The 21,368-nt window shown below is 43.8% G+C and overlaps 1 protein-coding gene across 2 annotated transcripts in view; it reads right to left on the bottom strand.

Moving 5' to 3' along the window:
* Window positions 1-4,423: 4,423 nt before the first annotated feature.
* Window positions 4,424-21,368, bottom strand: part of RBM47 (RNA binding motif protein 47) — a 74,002-nt gene continuing 57,057 nt past the window's right edge. The window contains exons 2-5 of one of the 2 annotated variants that reach the window (XM_066549117.1): window positions 10,259-11,418; window positions 8,583-8,789; window positions 5,136-5,338; window positions 4,424-4,769 (exon numbers count right to left, since the gene is read on the bottom strand). In XM_066549117.1, the coding sequence (XP_066405214.1) occupies window positions 4,530-4,769; window positions 5,136-5,338; window positions 8,583-8,789; window positions 10,259-11,418 (1,810 nt within the window). In that variant the 3' untranslated portion in view covers window positions 4,424-4,529. Of the gene's footprint in view, window positions 4,770-5,135; window positions 5,339-8,582; window positions 8,790-10,258; window positions 11,419-21,368 lie in introns of those variants that run through there. The other variant, XM_066549119.1, reaches the window with a different exon arrangement.

Raw genomic sequence — 21,368 nt, 5'->3', positions numbered from 1 at the left:
ATGTGGCAGAGTTCATCTCATTTGGAAAACTGCTTTTTGTGAAGGTCATGCCTCGTGTTTAAACTATAAAGGGCTGGGTTTTGCTGGTAGTTTTTTTCTCATCCAAGTGAATTATTGAATCATTAAGGCAGGAAAATACCTTTGAAATAATTGAATCCTGCTAACCTAGCACTGCCATGATCCCTAGTAAACCATGTTCCCAGGTGCCACATCCATATGCTCTGTTAACACTACCAGGGAATGCTGATTCCACCACTTCCTTGGGCAGCCTTTCCAATGCCTGACCACCCTTTCAGTGAAGAAGTTTTTCTAATATCCAATCTAAATCTCACCTGGCACATCTTCAGGCCATTTCCCCTTGCCCTGTCACTTGTTACTTGGGAGAAGAGAACAACCCGCACCTGGTTACAATCTCCTTTCAGGCAGTTGTAGAGTGATCAGGTCTCCTGTGAGTCTCCTTTTCTCCAGGTGCTTCTCACTGGGAGCACCCCCAGCTCCCTCAGCTGCTCCCCACAAGCCTTGTGCTCCAGACCCTTCCCCAGCTCTGTTGCCCTTCTCTGGACTCCCTCCAGCCACCCCTCAATGTCCTTCCTGTGGTGAGGGGTCCAGAACTGGACAGGATTTAAGATGTGTCACTGTTGGTATTGGGAGAACAATCACTGCCCTGGTCCTGCTGGGCACACTATTTCTGACACTGGCCAGGATGCCATTGGCCTCCTTGGCCACCTGGGCACACTCTGGCTCATGTTCAGCAGCTCTCAGCCAGTGCTCCCAGCTCCTTTTCCACTGGGCCACATTCCAGCCACTCTGCCCCAGCCTGTAGCACTGCCTGGGGTTGTTGTGACCCAAGTGCAGGACCTGGCAGGGAGCCTTGTTGATCTTCATAGCGTTGGCCTTGGCCCATTGATCCAGCCTGTGCAGGTCCTTCTGCAGAGCCTTTGGCCCTCCAGCAGATCAACACTCCCACCTGACTTGGTGTCATCTGTGAACTGACTGATGGGCACTCAGTCTCTTTGCTCAGGTCATCAACAAAGACAGTTAACAGGACTTGCCCCAGTACTGAGCCCCGGAGAACACTGCTCTTGGCTGGCTGTCAGCTGGATGTAACTCCATCCATGGGTCTAACTCTGGGCTTGGCCATTCAGACAGTTTTTTACCTAGTGAACAGCATGCTCCTTCATGCCATGGGAAGCCAATTTCTCCAGGAGAATTGTGAGAGACAGTGTCAAAGGCTTTAGTAAAATAAAGTTAGGCAACTTCCACAGCCTTTGCCTCACCAACTAAGTGGGTCACTTCTGATAGTTCTCTTTTGGAAGGTTTCTCCTTCCACTCCTTCTTGTAGATAGTTGTCAGATTTGATATCTTCCAGCAACTGGGACCTCTCTGGTTAGCCAGGACTAGTGTCTCAGACTTCTCCACAGACTTGGTATTTGCAGCAAATTTTCTCCAGGTATATTTACACCAAGGAAACAGCCAGGGAGTCTAGAACACTGCAAATGAGGTGCAGCTTAGCTTTCTGTGTGTTTGAACCATGCTGAAATGAAAAGAATGGATGAACCAGTTCCCAGTGCTCCTGCCTGGCCGCGAGGACATACAAGGAGATACAGGAATTTGTGCACTGGGTGGATGGAAAGCACAGAGAAATATTAGATCCAGCTCCATCCACATCTAGGCACTGACTCTAAACTGCATACAAGGAGAGATTTGGGTTGTTCAGAGGATGCTGGAAGAATGGAGAAATGCCCAGTGGGCATGCTGGGAAGGTCACTGTCCTCTGCAGGTGGTGGGACAGAGGAGTCAGTGGGACAGTTCATCTCCCCTCCCTGCAGGAGCCTGCAGGGATGCTGGCTGCAGTGCCCTGCTTCCCTCCTGCCCTAAAACCCTCTTCCCAGCTTGGAGGGGAGCACAGCCTTGGCAGAGTGGGATGTTGCAATGAAGTAACAGTCTCTGTTTTTAAAGAATGCTTTATTCACTACATCCTAGAAATGTACCATAAATGGAGCAAGAACTAAATAAACTCAGAGGCTTCTGACAATACAGAGAAGAGAGATACAATAAAATATCTAAAATATCAGCTCTTTTGAGAATAAGGCACACTAGCTTTGTTTTTTTTTATATATACTTTTTTCTTAGAATAGTTTGTTCTTAACCTAAAGATGTTCACATTTCAAGTTAATAGACTTACCTCAGTAGTAGTGTACATGAAATGGTTTAAAAGTAAATGTCAAGACAGGCATGGGCAGGAGGCTCAGCATGACCTGGCTGCCTGCATGCCTGGGTCCTGCCTCCATCCCTGGGTACTGCCTGCTGCTACCCTGGCATGGGCAGCATCCACTGTTGGCTAGGGACACCTCACGGTTTTCCCTCATTGGCTCCTTTCTCTTCCTGCCATCTCTGTGAGCAGCAGGTCCCTTGTCCTATTGGCAGGGAGAGGATTAGTGGGAAGGGAGCCATCACCCTTCCCCTCTCCTCTGGGGGTCAGCCATGGCATGGGGCTGGAAGGGCCAGCAGAGCCCAGACCACTGGAGTGCCTTGTCCTGGCCCCAGCACTGTTTGTGCATGGCCCAAGGACCCACGCTGGCGTTTAGTGTTGAGCCATGTAAGACCTTAGACTGGAGGAGGCAGTGCTGGACTCTGGCCGGGGGCTTGGCCCTTGGGCTTTGCCCAGATCTCCTCCTCTCTCACCCTACACAAGGGCAGGACCTTGGGGCTGAGGTCTGGGTGTGCTTTCAGATGTGCAGGTACAGACAATAAAACTTTCCTGGGAAGGGGCGTGGAGGGGCAGAGTCCAACCTAATGGGTAACCTCACAGTGCTTTTGCTAATGGGTTGGCAGGGTCAAGGGGAGCTCAGATTGTCTGAGCAAGAGCACCTAAAATACAACTGCTCAATTTTGAGGCAAGCAAAAGCAGTGTATTAAAAAGGTCACTTAACTGAGCTCAATGTGGTCTGGAAGTAGTTCAGTTGTCAAAATATGGCCAATGTGAAACTCCTTTGGTATGTACTTATACCTCAAAAAGTAAAAGAATATTGCTTACTGACTCCCTGCTTCTCACCTTTTGTCACCAGACTTGTGTTTGTAGAGCTGATGCACTTCATACAAAGGGCAAGATATTTTTTACCATTTTACTCTATTTTACATTCACTGTACTACTAAATAAAAGCCTTTAAACAGGCCACAAAACACTGCAAGAATATATTTACTTCTTAATAAAACAAACTTTTTTATAACATTGCAATAAAAGGTTTTTGTTTTGTGGCAAACCACATACCATGTAAATTTGCAACATAAAATGACTTTAAAAATGTATATTAAAAGATATTTACAAGGTCTATGTCTTAAAATCATTGGGTCTAATCACTCCCAGCCCTGATGTGCATGTACAACTCCAGTTGTGGAGAAGGGAAATTAAGAGTGGAAGGGAAGCTGGGAGGGAGGCTAGCCCTGTTTCACTAATTCCAGTATCACTACCACCCCTAGTACCTTTGAAATTTCTCATGGAGCATGATGGAGCAATGAGTAAGTAATGCTGCACATCCTCTTGGCGAGAGCGTGGCTACTCTTACTAACAGCAACACAAAGTGTTCTCAGTCACTACAACATATACTTCAAAGAATAAAATGAAGAGCATTGAGAAAAAGCCTTGGCTTTATACTGGATGAAGATCTAAGTCAAGACACCTCGCGTGAAATGTCAGCTACTCGTTTCTGTACGTGCTGCAACTACAAGTAGCTTCAATAAATAGAAAATCCAGTTGCTAAGGAAAACCTGGAGCCTTTCTTTAGCTAGAAACAAGCCTGCAAATCACACTGTGAAGAGGTATGTGTGAGGAGGCTTTTTTTCTTTTCTCTTTCTTCCAAACAGGCAATATTAGTTACTCGTGTTTTCAAATAAGAATGAGCAGATTGTATTAATGCCAGCAAAAAATGCAGAGGTCTTGCACATTTTTCAAATTGCACTTTCCAGTATAATTTTTAAATAAGATACTTGTTGTTTTCTTCTTAAAAAACAAAAAACAAAACAAAACACTAAGGTATGTATTTAAATATTGAATATACTCTTCAAAATATATTGTTAAAACTTTCCCTAGCTGCTCAGGTGTGCTTTTTAATATATAGCTGATATATTATTAAAGGCACTACAAAATAGACATCTCTGGAGTGCAGAAATTACTAAAAAAAAAACCTTCATACCACAAATATATTGAAAATATAACTGCTAAAAAAAAAGACCCTGTGCAACCCTACTGCAGTGCATATAAATGCGTGTCAGTGGTGGGCTGGATGCACCGAGGTCCTTTGGAAATGTATGAATACAGGCATGTTAAATTTTTAAAAATAGCCTAAAAAAGTTAGTGAAAACTTCAAGCATAGAAAATATTTCAAACACGTTTTTCTATGACATTCTTCACTTTCTGCATTGTTTTACCAAGCCCAAACGTTTACTCTTTCGCAGACAGTTCTTTCTTCATAAATAGTAAAGTATTCCTTCAGTGTGTGTTTCTCCAGCACCCTCCTCTGCCGACAGTTTCAGTACGTCTGGTAGACGTCGTGGATGGGCACCTGGATGGCGGCGGCCGGGAATGCCGGCGGGATGTAGCCGGCGTACCCTCCGTAGGCGGCGGCGGCAGCGTTCTTCTGTAGCGTGGCTATTGTCGCTGTGGCCGCCGCCGGCGCCGCAAAGGGCACGTAACTTGTCCCGTAAATGCCGGCGGCAGGGATCCGCTGCACGCTGGGAGTCATGGTGTACACCGGTGTGATGGGGCGGCCCTGGAAGGAAAGGGTTCAGACCTCACAAAAGGTGCTTTTTTGTGGCGCCCCACTTCCATGCCCTGAATGGCAAACGCCCAGAAGGGAAGGGGGTAATGGAGATGGTAGGCAGTGTGTGCCCTGTTGATTCAGAGTTATGCTGCCATGGGAGGCTGCTCCCCCCTCACAGTTTGGGTCCCCACAGCGGGGAAAGCAACAGCCCAATGTGCAGATGTCTGACAGGTCAGATGGGCTTCAGGGCTGTTGGGCACTGTGACATCCTCAAGAGCCTGTCCTGAATGGAACAGGGCAAGAGACCAGGCTTTCCCCCACCCTGGGTATGCATAGCAGGATGCATGGGAAGCAGGATTTCTGTGCTGAGCTCACCTGGAAGGGAGGAGGTGTTGACACAGCTGGTATTACAGCTGCGGCTGCGGCTGCTGCGGCAGCTGCTGCACTAGCTGGGTCCTGCTGGACAGCTATGGGGTTGATGATGTGCTCAACAGTGTGGATTTTGCCATCTTCCATCATCTTGGCTGGTGGTGCGGCCTGAAACATGGAGTACTGGGCACCAATGGCAGGGATGGCCACTAGGAGAGACCAGACATATCAGATACATTGGGAGAGAGTTTCCAGGACCTCTTGTCAAAGACTCTCCCTCCCAGCTGTGCCAACTCTCCAGCAGTGATCCTGGGCTGCTCTTATCAGGGGAGGTAGCCTTTTGTGCAGGCAGGGGAGCTGGGGCACCTCTTCCCTCCCATGTATGGGAGCACCATAGCTGCACAGTGCACAGGCTCAGTGCTGCTTGGTCCAGCATTTCCCCCCATGCTCCTGCTATGAGTATCCTAGGGCCAGAGTCCTCCTGGGGACTGGGAGCTGTGACCCAGATTTACACAACCCCTTCTGACCACTGCTGTCCTTCTCTCTGGCTGAGAGCAGCCTGAGCACAGGCAGTAAGAGTGTGTAATGTCCCAGTGAGTTCCTGCTCCAGCTGTTGACATCAAGGAATATGTAGCTGCCATAGGAAGAGCTGCTCCAGGACAGAAAGTTGTGGTTTCTACTGCAGAAATTAGGCAGCAATGGGTCTGCTTTACATGCCATCCTTTGGCCAACCCTGTGAAAATATCAGCTCTTTTACCAGAATTTCCCAGGACTAGCTTGGCTAAATATATTTTATCCCATCTTTCTGCTACTGGAGTGCTGTGTCCAGTTCTGGAGCCCCCAATATAAGAAGGATGTGAACCTGATGGAGCAGGTTCAGAAGATGTTAAACAAGATGGAGCATCTCTGCTGTTAAGTCAAACTGGGAGAGTTGGGGTTGTTTAGCCTGGAGAAAAGATGCCTCTGGGATAAAGACCTCTGCTGGAGCTTTTCAGTACTTAAAGGGGTCCTATAAGAAAGACTTTATGGTAAGGCCTGTAGTGATAGGACAAGGGGTAACAGGGTTAAACTGAAAAAGGGTTGGGCATGAGAAAGAAATACTCTATAATAAAGGTGATGAGACACTGGACTGGTTGTCCAGAGAAGTTTTGTGTGGCTCATTACTGGAAGTGTTCAAGTTCAGGTTGGATGGGCCTCTGAGCAACCTGATCTAGTTTAAGACATCTCTGCCCATGACAGGGGCATTGGATTAGACGATCTTTAAAGTCCCTTCCAACGGAAACCATTCTATGATGCTGTGATTTCCATCATTGCCTCATATTGCACACTTCAGCATTCAGCTTGTTAGCTTTTTAGCAGTAAGGCTATCCACAAAGAAAACAAAGAAATCCATAAATAATGGATGATGGACTAAGAGGTGGCGTTAGCATTTATGGGAGGTGCAGCCGCTAAGCCAGAATGAAGCCTAATACGCACACAGGTTTATTTCTGTGCAATGAAACTTTGCAATGTTATAGTGTGCAGTTATGCCTGGTGGAAGGAGGTGACAGAAAGCAGTACTCTTGCTCTGATCCTGGAGACTGCAGCAAGGAAGCTGATCAGATATCTTTCAGGCAGAAATGTGTTCTCCACCAGTGGACTACCACTGTTTCCTCAAGCAGAGACCCCTAACACATGAGGTTTTCCAGTCCTCCTTTTACACAGAGTCCACCTGGTCAGGTCAAACCGGTTTTATCTCTAGTTGAAATATCCTGGATAATTTCTCACCAAGCCAAAGAGCTCACATGCTCCATTCTGCAATAACTTCTGGCAGAAAAACTGTAACAGGCATCTGGGGTATTGGGGTGACCTCTCAGGAGTATTCCAACAATTTGCAAAGAAATGAGCTTTAAGGTTGGTCTAAACAGTAGGCAGGAAACTTTGCAGTCAGTACATTTCTACTCCTCTGTTCTGGTAACGTGCTTTCAAAGTCATACCCTCTTAATAACAGAGGTAACTCTTGCATGAGGTACCTCTTATTAGATCAGCTGATGTGACTGGGGAAAACAGACCAGGTGCTTCTGTGCTCAGAGGCTGTGCTGGAACCATACCACAGGGGAAGGTCTGATAAAAAAACCCTGAATCTCAACATGCTTCAAGTGTAGAAACATTTTGACTTGAGCTTCAAGCTTTTGTTTGGCAGACAAATGAAGTATAGACACCACTAATTAGCATGCATTTCCAAGCTCACTTTTCAAGCATCCTTTAGTAATACCTGGAATTCCTAAAGTATCTTTGCAAACACACGTAGCAGTAATATTTTCTGGTGGTGAGTGGGTAGTTTTCCCAGGATCTTTCCCGATCTTTCTCCAACTCTAATCTTAACAGCCTTCCTTTGTCTCTAGACTTCTCATATTATCTCATCCAGCTGTTATGAGGAACTCTTCACAGACTTCATTAGATGCAAGCTGTAATTTTCACTGACATAAATGAAACATGTTTTGGGAAACCACAGTAGCTCTATTATTAAGCAATCTTGCCATTTACAGTTTACTTGGAAAGAAAAATGAAGGAGAAGACATCAGGACTTCAGGATGGGGTCCCCATCCCCTTTAAGGACCTTCTTCCTCAGGCTACTTTTCCAAATAAAAATCTTTCCAAACAGGATCTTGAGGAATTGCAGAGCTTCAGCTTTCCTCTTGTTCACTTGGGAATGGCAAGGGCTGGGTTCTCAGCTGATAAAGCAGCAGAAGGGGGCAATCCCTGCCCCAGCCCTTGGACTGGCCCATCAGAGCCCAGCAGAGATGAGAGCACTCCTGTAGGCACTGCACACCTGCAAAGATGGACCCCGAGGGCTCCCTGCCTTGCTCCTTCCCCATGCCACTGATGGAGATGGAGGAGCTTGCCTCACCCAGGGACTTTCCTGCAATGGGAAAGCCCCAGATCCTTTTCTCAGCCTCATACCATTGGAGTAAGATGGACTAAACAGGGCAGGGCTCCAGCCTGGCTGGAAATCTAGGATAGGAATCTCCCGGGGTGAAATTAGCATTGAAGACCTTAAAAGAGAGGAAGATTGATCTTAGTCACCACGTTCTGGTTCCCAGGACTAGAAGGAGAGGAAAGTCTGCTTCCTCATAAACAAATGCAAAAGGGGAGAGGAGGAGTGAAAGTTGCTTTAGTCCTTTTTACTTTGGCTTGAAGAACTCCCAGATATTTGTGTCCCCTATTAGTCCTTTTTACTTTGGTCTGAAGAACTCCCAAATATTTGTGTCCCCCTATCCCGCTGTGTGCCTCTTGTGTGAAGAAAGTCTGGCCATGGCACAAGGGAGCACAAGGGAGCACTGAGCCTCAGCCCTGGGGCCACCCCCATTGGGGCAGCTGCAGTTGTGGAGTGGCCCTGGAGGGGTTCTCACATGCTTGAGACAGGGCTTGGAGTGGGGGCTGCCCTTTCCTCTTCTCCTTACACATACTAACCTGCACCAGGCTTAATGGCCACTGGATTGACTGCAGGTAACTCCAAGTTGGGAACCAGTTCAAATCCTTTCTCTTGCTGTTTTCCTTTGCCTTCATGGTACCTGCTGTAGATTCCACGGCCGGCGGAGTATCCCCCCAGGTAGGAGCCCCTGGGACCTGGAGCTCTGTTGCCAGCTGCACCTCGCCCTCTGCCTCGTATGCTGCCTGCTTATGATAACAACACAGAAGATGGTGAGTAATGGAGAGTGACAGCCCCATGGGGAGCACGAGTGACCCCAGGCTGAAACACGGAGGCTTGCACTCAGAAATGTGACTGCTTAAGTCAGCATGGTTGAGTCTCAGTGACCCTGCTTAGGAAAATAGAAGTGCCTAAGAAGCATCCAGTAAACCTGTGCTTGTTTAGCTTTTGAAATTTATGAGCATATATTAACTGCTCATTTATATTGATGGAACTCTTGTGGCAAGTGTTACACGTTCAATGCAGTCAGTAGAGAGTGAGGGGATCCTCTGGCTGATTTCTGGGCATTAGGAACAGCTTCTGCTTTCATATGTCCTCCAGAGGAGACCAAACTTGTCAACTGGCTGCAATGGGACTCAGCCAAGATGGCACAGCATCACACCTGCCCTTTAATCAACTTTGTCCCATGATTGCATATATTTTCACTCACATTGTTTAATTGTTTTCTCTGCTATTTTATTAGGTGCATATAACCCATTTCCAATAATATTGCCTTTATTCATCTTAGTGACTCCACATCTGTTCTGACAGTACTTTGAACACTGCAGCATTGATGTACTTTATGATGATCTAATTGAATATTTAGACTGTTACTCAACTCTGTCATAGTTCATTGCAAGTACAAACCTGGAAATTGAGAAGAAGCTGACATTCTTGAATGACTACTGTTAAAAATATTTCTTGGTTTATGTGGGTGCTTTAAGAATATATTTATGCTAAATTGCTTCTTCTATGGAAATACACATCAAATGTCAGGAAACTCTAATTTCTGTAAGTACAGGATAATTGTAATTATAATACCAGTTATAGCCATTAGAGTTTTTTTATGAATAAGTGATTTTTGGTTAATTTTTAATGACTGTAACCGATAACTAATTAAGGTATACATAATAAAATAATTATTTTTCACTCACATGATTCCTTCTGCTTGTAGTTCTCAAATGACTTTATGAAGGACAGCATTGCTGTCATTTTACTGTGGAAGGTAAATGACACCTAGAGAGCTCCTAATTAAGGCTTTCCCTAATCTCCTTGCCTTTGGATAGGTCACCATACCCATGCCTCCAGAGCACTCTGTCACAGGATCCAGCTCTTTGAAAGGAGACATCAGACAATGGAATCCTTAGACTTGCTCAGACTTAGTACATCACTCAAAAAACCCAGATCCATCTGTTCCCCATCTTGGTTTTTACCTCTTCTTAACCCTATATTTGATACCTCTCTCATACTATCTTGCACATTTGCAATTATTTATACATAAATACACTTTGTGTAGTCATAAACTAAAGTAAGATCCAACAGAAATATGACATAAAGGCCTATACAAGAGTATTAAGAAAAAATTGCGTGGCAGTAGCTGTCCTTTGGCTGAGGCAGACCTCTGGCATCAGCCTAAGATCAAACCTGCCCATCACATCCCCTAATTGTGCTTACTAACCTTTCACAAAGTAATCTCTGTTGGGCCCGATCAAGGCATTGTATGGATATCCATAGTATGCTAGTGTGTATGGATCACAAGAGTAAACATAGTTAGGTTGCTGCGTTGCTTCGGAGGTTGCTGCAGCCCCTCCTTTTGCTGCTTTCTGGTAGCGAGTGTATTGCTCCTTGTCTACCGGCTTGGCCAAGGTAACCTCCAGGCACGAGCCCTCTAGTTCAACACCATTAAGGTTGTTCATGGCATGAATGGCATCTTCCCTGGTTGTAAAGTGCACAAAGGCGTAATCACGTATTTTTTTCACTCTCTCTACACAGCCAGGGTTAAACTGACCGAACACCTTTTTAATGGTGTCCTCTGTGGTCTCAATCATTAAATTCCTCACATATAAGATTTTAACAGTCTCCATGACATCTTCATCCACATCTATCTCTGGTTCTGCCCAGTCAACAGCAATTTGATGTCCCCACAGCTGGATCCTTCCTGGCATGAGTTTTCTCCTGGCCATGGCTGCTGCTCGATGGCTCTCATACTCCACAAAGGCAAAGCCTCTGTTCTTCATCTTGTCTGCGGCGCTGGCATACACGATGACATCCAGCACACCTTCTGTCACCTTGGAAATCTCTTCCAGGATCTCCTCTCTCTTCTTCATCTTGGGAATGCCTCCGATGAAGAGCCGGCAGTTATCCACGCTGCAGCAGACACCCAGCAGCCTGCCGGGGCGGATTTCGTAGTTATTCAGCTCCCTGACGGCGCGCTTCGCCTCGTGCTTCTGGGTGTACATCACGAAGGCGTAGCCACGGTTCTTCCCATCGAAGTCCATCATCAGGCGCATCTCGTAGATGCGGCCCACAGACTCGAAGACGGGGACGAGCTCATCCTCATAGACGTCGCGGGGGATTTTGCCCACAAAGACTTCGCAGCCCCGCGGAGGGTGCAGGCCCTCCCAGCCGGGAGGAGGCCCTCCGTACTTGCGCTGCCCGTTCTCCTGGATCATGCTGTATCCAGTGCGGGCCATGAGGGCCAGCAGAGCTGCCTCGTTGGGCGCACCAGCAACACCTTCGGGCACTTTTGTGGTGGCCACATTAGTGGAATCATTGCTCATCCTTGCAGTGGAATCCTCAGCGGTCATGGTGTCAAACTCATTCACAGCGTGATAAAACCTGGGCAAATGAAGAAGGAGGACACTCGTTAAAAGCTATTAGCTACCATGAGAATTTCACCTCTCTCTCTCATTTTCCTGCAGTTGTTCTGCAAGTTTGTTTTTCAAACTGGGACTAAGGCTGCAGAAAAACAGAGGAACAAGTGACACCAGCCTGAAGATGATACTGCAGGGACAGTGCACCCTGGACATAGGCAAAGTTCCTCTTTGAGGGAATGGTCGAGGATCACCTGCTCACACATCCCAGGTATCAAGAGCTGCTGTCACAGGACACCAAAGGCATGTGAATGGATGCCACCAAGTATCCCAAAATCTCAAGACGTCTTTGAAATGGTAAGAAGGAGATTACACAGAATTGGGAGAGAGAAGATACTGACAGGAAGACAGAGGTACCCTACAGAGCCTTCTCTTCCCTCTCAGTCACTCATCAATGAATCCATTTACTCCTGAACAGCACAAGCACCAGGTGCCATATTCCATGGGGAAAGGTGGCAAATGCATGAGAAGCACCAGACAGTTTCCATTTGATAACAACCCCTTGCTCCTCTAGACCTCTGCAGTAAGAGTCAAGTAGGAAGTAATAAATACACTTTAGCAGTGGGGGTAGGGGACAATTCTTGTTCTTTTGTGCAAAGAGTGATCTGACAAGCTTCTTTGTTGCCTACTGCTTGTGTTACAATGTCTGATGTGTTTGTCTCTTCCATTATTGCAGCAGGACTTGACAAAAACTGAAGAGAATCACTCCTTTATGAGAGGCTGTGCTTTAAACCAAGCACGGCACTGCAAGCCTGCAAGAGGAAGGCAAATCTCAGAAACCTTATTCTGCATTTGAACACCGGCAGAGAGCAGGAAATGTAGACATACAGGAAATGACCATGCTAACAGCCAAAACTGCAAGAGAGCGAGCTTTCTTTCTGAGCACAATTAAATAAGACACCTTGGACTCTGAGAGTACTTAGTTCCTTGACTTTTAAAGCTGCACTGGTCCACCAGACAATTTAATACAAGTGATTGCATATGACATGGACCATTACATTTTAGTGTTATTTGCACATTAGGTGCTATAGCATTTATCTGAGCAAATTGTATCTTCCACAAAGACCTTGGCTGTAAGGAATCAGAGAGCTGTGGACCACACATCCCTGTATGGCTTGTTTGCTAACCACTCCATCATACAAGTAAGTGTGCAATATTTCTCATGAGAATTTTTCTGGCTTTTGCTTCCAGACAGGATTAGATAGACTAAACAATCTTTCAAGACCTCTGCTGATGCCTTCTAGTGATATTTAAGTCACTTAATCACAACACAAGTCTGTCTTTTGAATAGAACTTGCAGGCTAAGCTCACAATTAGTCACTTTCACCTAGAATTATTGGGTTTTGGTCTTTTGACAGTTCTCTAGAGCTTCAGCCTTTTTCACTTTTGCTATATACAGGGATGAGGATCATCCCTCCTTCTTCTCCCCGTGTCTGTCTTGCCAAAGCCTGCTTCTTCACACCTTCTCACTAGTAAGTCCCATGGAGTTGGGTGGGGTTTTTTCAATTCTAACCTCAAATCCTCTATAGAAGCACCACGTGCTCTGGTTATGTCCCATGTAGCAGGCATGACTTGTGTTTACTACTCTGAATACCACAACCTTGCATTCAGCCCTATCCCAACTGCATTTCGAATAGGTCCCACCTATTGAATGTTACACAATTGGCTCCTTCCCATGGTGTTTTACAACTCCATCAGTCTTTCCTTCACTGATTAATTTGTCATGACTTGCATTCATCAGCAGTCTGTTGATGGAACTGTCAAAATACACTCACCCTTGTAGGACACTGCAAGCTGCTGTAAGAAATGTTCCCAATATATGGGTTTGACAGGGTTATTTTTTATTTTAAATAAAACAGGATGAAGCTTCAGAGAGATTTATTTATTCTATACAGTTTTCTTATTCAGTGAGACATAGGTTTCTCTCTGTCCCATTATTGCATTGGTGACCACCAAGGAAGATTTTTCATTAGTGCAGCAAGCCCAAGTTCACAAAAATATCAGCACAAATTTTAGGCACCAAAGTCTGATTTGTATGGTTCACAAAATCTATTAAAATCCTAGTAACCTCAGCACCTCAGATTGTTTTCAGTAAAGCTCTTGAGCTGTCCAGAATTGTGCTGGTCTATACACAGAGGTGCCTCTGCACAAGGCAGGGCAAACACTGTTGAGCCTGGTTCATCTCTTAAATGTATTTGGCATTGGGAAACCAGACCTCTGAGCTTTGGTCTGTGGTAGGACCTGATCCTGCACGTGTTTTTTGGCTATGAGTGTTGCATGCTGATGCTTCTGAGCCATTTTAATTTAAAAATATGGAGAGCAGAGGAGAAGATAAAGAAAGTGGAGGGCAGTAAAAGTGATGCTGATGCTCAGGCAATACTTTACTAAACACGATTCCTTTGAAGCCAGATCTGTCACGGATAGCTTCTTGAACTGTTGATACACATTTCTCTCAGATTCAAACATTACCCTTTAACAGTTATTTAACAGACACCCTTTAACAGACATTTTAATTTTATTCCTGGGAATTATTTGAAATAATTAAGAAACTTAAGACAGAGTAAAACAGCTTCATTTTTCACTTGACAGTTTGCTCCTAGAAGTGTAACTTCACCTTTCTTGGAATAAAAGCAAAGCTGGTTATACAAACACTTTGGTGGGAAATAATCATTACCTTTACATGAGCCACCTGTTGGCAAGTCAAGTACTTATCACCCCAAGTTTGGCTAAGTTTAAAAATTAGCAATTCCATTCAAACCACCTGTTTTAGGTCAACTTACAAAATAGGTCTCTATATCTCTGTTATCTGCAGGGCTCTGTGTCTGGGGCTATAGTCTGGAAAGCTACAGATGGTGACTGGTTTTGTGGAGTGAGGGGAGATGAAACAATTTCCCCTGACCCCCAGAAACCAGTTGGTAATTCAATGGCCATGCAGGTGATTGCATGTTCTCCAGCACTTTGCATTGTACCAGCAAGATGATTTCTCATATTGCAAGTTGTACCTGAAGCTGCTTCTAAGTGCTGCTGGCCACCTTTGCTGCAGACACTGCCACACACCATTTGTGATAGTGCATCATTAAAAATTCCTTATGAACCTAAAATGCATTTATCCCTATGTAATTTGTTTTGAATCAAGATTCATGATCAAGTGTGGTTTAAGTTTTTTTTCCTGTGCAGCTCTGTAGAGCGGGGTTTCATAAGTAAGTACTATCTAAGAAAGTTATAGAGCCCATATAGCCCTAATTTTTGTAACTAAATACACACTTAACAACTTGTTCATTGTCATGTTACACAATCAGCACCTTGACTAAGTTCATACAATTAATACCCTGATAAATGTTACCAGAACATTTATCATCAGTGATCACCTGTAGCTTGATGAGAAAATGCACAGCCTGTCTGGTCTGAGAGCTTTTCTCTTCTACTGCTACTGCCTTTCAAAATGGGCTACCAACACAATTTAACCCTTTTCAGACTGAAATGCAGTCTCTCTCAAGAAAACATTTGAAAATACCAGTTTCCAAAGTGTTCAAACCTGCTGGCACATTTTTTAAGTCAACAGTAAACTGGTCATGAAAACCTGCTACCCTGTGTTGTGGGTCTACACAAGGCACAGGCTGGTAATATGGGTCTAGTGGCCTTAATAAAGCCAAACTGATTTCCAGCATCCAATAAGTGAGATTAATGCTAGAAAAAGCAAAAATTTAATCTCCATTAAAATGCAGTGTCTTGTGAAATATAAGTACTTGGTTTCTAGACTCTTAGGAGGAAGGCACACTTGATCTTGATAACATAGATTCAAAAAAAGAGAGACAGACATAAATATTTTTAACAAGAAAGGTTGTGTTTTGGAGACAGACAAGTTTTAAATGACTCACTATCAGGACTGAGATGAGTCCTTCACTTCTTTTTAGAAAAAGGTAAATCCTGCTTGATTGTTCACACCAGGTTAAATGGATGCTAACATCTGCTAGCCTACCAGGAGTGAGGCTTACCAGCCTCTCAAGAGTGAGGCATGAGTGAGCCCCTCAGTCCTCTGTTCCAAGGACTTCTTTGCACAGATGAACTAGCAGACTTACATGTTGCACTGAAACCATTCAAATTTCACTTCACCTTGCTTGTGAAACTCCTCTGCTGCCAGTAGGAAGAGTGTAAATAGTTGTTGCCCTAAACATTAATTACCATCTCTTTAAAGGCACTTTTTTCCCACATCCCAGAATATTAAATGGCAAGCTTACTGCGTTGGCAGTGACTGGCCTAAAGCATACCGTGAGCAGGCTGATTAACTGAGGCAGGTATTTTATTAAGTAGAAATACCACACCTTGATCAACAGCAATGCGGGGCCAAATGGTGATGTCCCTTGTCCCAGGGCAAAGGCAGCTTGGGGCCCCATCGAGAAATCAATGCCCAAAGTCCACAAAGGAACTTATCCCTGGGTTAGTCCAGCACTGGGCAGTGCCCTGTGAAGTTAGGCAGACACGTTCTCCTCTGTTGATCCTAGTGTGGTCAAACAGGCTTTTACAAACACAGGGACACAGCCAGGGTCCTTGTGGCAGTAACTGTGTGTCCACTTCACTCACGTGCTCCTATAAAATGAGGTTGTTTATGTCTGGACTTAATTCACGCCTCCAGTTTTGTGTTACATGGATTTAGTGGCATCATCTGTGGGTGACACAACTGCTGGCAGTCACAAAGCCTAGGGACAGGTGCCAGCATCACCACAGGCAACAGGAGAGACCAGGGAGATGTGCTGTCTCTGTGATAACTGTCCAGGGGAGGGATGGGGACACCTGTGCCCCACCTGCAGACCCTGTACTGCACAAACTCCCACTGAGCTGACAGGGTGTGTCCTCATGGACTCTGCTCAGCTACTGCTCCCTTCAAGAAACTGCCACAGTTTTGCATTTTAAACCACAGAGGGAAAGACAGTTGCTGAAATTTCAAATACACCCAGTTGACAGAGGAAAATAACAGCTACTGGTTTAAATGTGACCTTCCTGGTATTTTACTTGAAATAATAAGGGAAAATGTTGACCCTGATGATGATGATAGACATCAGCTCTAAAAGCATGTCTGTCATTAAAGTTCTTTATTTTCAAATCCTGACTCTATTCCCCTGACTTTATATTCATAAAATGCATACAAAACCAACAGCTTACTAAGAACAACTGTGTAATTTTATCACAGACATCAGACACCCCAGAAATGCTCCTGCTGAAAACACAGTTTGCCTGTTTAGAGATCTATTGGCTGAAGAGAAAAATTCAACGGCCTCATCAATTCTAAATAAGGTAGTGACTTGTGCATTGCTTCAAGTGTCCTGTGCAAGTTACCTCCCTGCTTAAAGATGATTACAGTATCATTATACCTCACTTTGCTCTTTCTTGACAAGACTGTCACTCTTTTCCTCCTCATTAATTTCATAAATGAGCTGAACAAAGCAGGTGTCTTTGTTGCCAAAGCTGAGCCATGGCATGCCCAGCTGCAGGATCTGGGGCCAGTGTGGGGATCAACAGGAATTGGATCACACCTGGTTTCCTGCGTTCTGCCATTAATGAAATTCAGATGTCCAAAGCTGAAATTTGTGGTGGGTCAGTGCAAGAGAGGTGCAGCATTTCAGGACAGCTTTTTGGCCAAGGCCCTTTTCTGAAGGTCTTTTGGGCAGGAAAGGAAAGGTTGGATGGGATGGATGATGCCTTCACCCTTTTACAAAAAAGCCATACCTGAGGCCAACAGGCTGTGACAATGTCTGCAGTGTGTCAGACACATCTTCACCTGCAGCTGAACTGAGTGAATAAGTTGCCCCAGGCTAGGCGAAACATTTTAAAAAGGTGAATTTTCATAATCAAGACCATTTTGGCAAAACTCAGTGGAAAAAGTGGTGAACTGAGTCAGCAGACCTGAAGGGGCAGGAACAACGGCTGGCGAGAGGCTTGATGAGTAGCTTGTGATGAACGGCTTGGAAGAAAGTAACCTCAGAGATCATTGACAATGACATGTCTGTCTGCTGTGCAATTTATCCTCCTGCCAGCACTGCTAAAGGACTGCTTATTCTCATCATCATCTGCATGCCTCAACTGGGTCATTGCACTTGTCCCTCTCCAGCCAGGGTCAGGAACATTTTGGCTCAGGTGCTGCACAAACACAATGAGATGTGCATGGAGCAGCATTTGCTGCACCACGAATTTCCCACGTATCTTCAGACAAGAACATGCACAAGCAGAGGCTCTCTGCCCACTAGAAGTACTATGCTTAAATATAGAGAACAACAATGCCTGAGAGGTAGGATAAACCAGACTACTAAATCCTGCGGCTAGCCGCTGAAATTAGGACAAAAGGAAACAGCCGCAAGTTGCGCCAGGGAAGGAAAGATTTCTTCATCGAAAGGGCTGTCAAGCATTGGAACAGGCTGCTCAGGGAAGTGGTTAAATACCAACTCCAGAGGTATTTAAAAGATATGCAGATGTGGCACTTAGGGACCTGGTTTAGTGGTGGCTTTGCAGTGTTCAGCTAATGGTTGGATTCAACGATTTTAGAGGTCTTTTCCAACTTAAAGATTCTATGATTTTATGAAATTCCCACTTCTACTATGGTGACAATTAGCATTCTAATCTAGAGCCTATCATCAGAGTTCTGATTGATTGCAAGAGTTTGTATTTCATGCTTAAACTTCAGTTTTATTCTGGTCAGTTATGTTCACTTTGTATGGGGCAAGTAAATGTTCAAGGCCTGAAAAGCAGTCTTCATGGTGGATTTACTGCAGGAAGGAAGGGTCTGTGCATGGTTTTCAGTTGCTTAAATTTGTCTTAAGTGGCTAAACATGTTAAAAATTGTTTGTTCCATTTAAAACTCACCAAAAATCTGTTCACTGTGACTTTTGATTGTATTAGGTTCAAAGAAAGAAACAGAAAATAAAGTGTGATATTTCTGACAGTACTCACATGTAGCATGACTCCCCTGACATCAGTTACAAGACTCTAATGGCTGCAAGAGGGATATATTTAAGATAGGGATGGGCACTACAGAAAATCCTGCTTTAAAGGTCCTGCAGAGACAGGTTATATTCTCCAGACACCAATCAAAAGCAATGTATTTGGCCTTAAAAATTGTAACAAAATTACTAGAAATCTGTTCTTTTACTTCTTGTGCCTTTTTAGTAGGAAAACACCTGAAATTATCCTGTAATTTAATATCCTGGAATTTCCCAGGTTAAAACTTGAATGCTAATCAGATAATTCAACAAGGAATTTGTACAGTCAACAATTGGCTACAGCTTCAAACTAGGATTTGAAGGTTAAACTTCTTATTTTCACCTTTATCATTAGAAAAATAACAATTAAGGATCTAATTCCCCTAACCTTATTATATCAGTTCCCATAGTGTATTAATCTGGCCTCACAGAAATTTTATGTACAATTTTAAAAATGGAGCTAAAATTATGATTCCCATACAAAATAAAGGCACCTTGTGTTGTGCAAACGTCTTGCCTATCCTGTTACCAACCCTCTCTGCATCTTTCTATGGTGTATTTAATCTTTTGTGTGATCCACTTGCATTTTATGTAAGCACTATCCATGCCTAGCAGTGAACATTCCCAGGAGGAAAGTCCCTCAATGACCTGACCTTCTGCTTAAAAACTGCAAAAATCATATTCAATGAGATATGAGTAATAAGTTTGGGTAAGCAAAACCTAGTCCCCCCCTTATTTTATAATGCACTTTTCTGTAAGTCATTCAGAACTTTGTCCAACAAGTTGTGTAACCCCTGTGTTATCCTGGTTGCCCCAGCTCCATCTTTTACCCACTCCAGTTGATGCTAATTCATAACTCTCCCCTGTTTTGATAGGACTTTTTACTGGCTGAGGCTGAGGTTATTACCCTGCAATGTATTGAAGCCACATGTTGAGGAAGGCCAAGAAGATGAGACATGGTTTGTGTAATCATATTATCAGTGGTCTAAATCAGGAAATAGCACAACCATCCCCTTCTCCCCAAATTCCCATATTTCAGTCTAGTCAATAAAATCTATCATTACCATGATCAGACAGGAAAATGTGTGATATATAAATTTCAGCGTACTCTTTCCTATTCTGGATAAGCTGTACTTGATGGGAAACTTTTTGCAGCATTTCTTTACCAAAAATGGAATTCAGCACTGTTCTCTGCAGAAATGCTGATACAGGTAAGTGTGTCCTCCCCATTAACTAGCTGCATTAGAAAGCATTCTGCTTGGAAAGGGAGAAAGTTTCATTCAGGATCGACTAGAAGCTTGCAAGCTTTTGCCATAAGAAGGACAGGAGAAGCAATATTCTGCAACTGAAAAACAAAACCACAGCTAGACTCATCTGTTAATCATTACATGGGAAAGATAACACATTCACTTATTTCGCTTCTTGTTCTTCTGAAGAAAAATCTTATATATTAACACGGTGGTTTAATTCAATAATTGAAAATGTCTGTCAAAGTCTTTGCTGAACTCTGAGGTACAGGAATTTATAACACAGTATCTATCTGTCTGTCTACATAAATTTACAGTAGTATGCTCCACTCTGCAGTGCTACCAATAGTATCTTAAAAAGTTCATCATCTACAGCTTTTCTGATCAAACTTTTTCCTCTAACTCTCCTGGAGATTTCAGAGTGAAACATAACACATTCTGCCTGTTCATATAAAGTCTACTTGCTTATCAAATTTATTACAATAAAAATAGCTTCAGAATTTTGAGTTTACCCTAATCCCATGCACTACTTTCATTGCAACATTCTAAGCTCTGTGTATACCACGTGAACTCTGCAACAACAGGGGGCCCAACCTGCAACCCTGCTTTCAGCAGGACGCAGAGATTCCAGGAAAAGCCGAAAGTGGCTCAACATGTTCCCGCCCCCTCAGGTCACCGAAATGAAAATCAACATAAAGCAAACCACAGTTGGGATGTGAATATGTGAATGTTCACTGCTGAAAGTACATTAAACTCAAAGCATTTGGCTTAGTCAGTGGCTGGGGTTTTGTCCTTTTTTTTTTTTTTTTCCTTTGTGCACTGACATTTGACCCTTTTTATAATATGCACCTTGCACTGCTGAAACCCAGTTAGTTATTAATTAAACTGAGGTACCAATGGCTGACTTGTGCATATCACCATTTTAACTGCCTGTGCACAGGAGTGGGGGCTGGAAGGCAATCGTCCCTCCTGTGAAATTCTGTCATATCGGCAGAAAGGAGCTGCAAAGTGCACCAATTTGTACCTGACCTCTGAGCTAAGGAGTTTGTACAGACCTTTGAACATTGGGTTGGAGAATTGAGAAACAAGGTTTACAAGTACAAGGAAGAGATTTTCAGCACTTGTTACCCATGCCCAGTGTTAATATTATAAATTTAAAAAAATGTTTAACCAAGGCGAGAAATCTTTCAGAGAGCAACTCTCCTGTGCTGGGTTAATTCAAGACAATTTAAGTCTACTGAAATTACAGCTCACTTGGAAATATCTATGGTTTTGAAATGAAATTTCTGTTCACTCCAGAAAATGAGTGGGGTTTAAGGCACATATAATTTGAAATTCACCTTTTGCTGACCTTAAGTGAGATTATTTCTCTTTTAATTAGAAGCTGAAGAAAGAACACAAGTATCATTTGATTCAATATATTTTTTTCAGCAAAGACTGGAGGTAAAATGCAGAATTGAATGGAAATCATTAAAAAGTGTAGCAAAATAGTGACTCCTTTGTTAATTTTATTTTTATGCAACATATTATCTAAACTTGATTATACAGTGCAAAGCTTTATGAGAAACCCATGGAAAAATAATCAGACCAACAACATTACAACAAGTTCCTGACAGACAGTCATGTGGCCTTGCCTTGACAAACACAAAGGGCATGTTTCGATGCTCTGTTAGATTAACCACGTCAATTTAATTAGA

The sequence above is a fragment of the Molothrus aeneus genome, chromosome 4, assembly GCF_037042795.1.
Source record: "Molothrus aeneus isolate 106 chromosome 4, BPBGC_Maene_1.0, whole genome shotgun sequence".
Taxonomy (NCBI): Eukaryota; Metazoa; Chordata; class Aves; order Passeriformes; family Icteridae; genus Molothrus; species Molothrus aeneus.
This window is presented reverse-complemented; position numbering and strand designations above follow the sequence as displayed.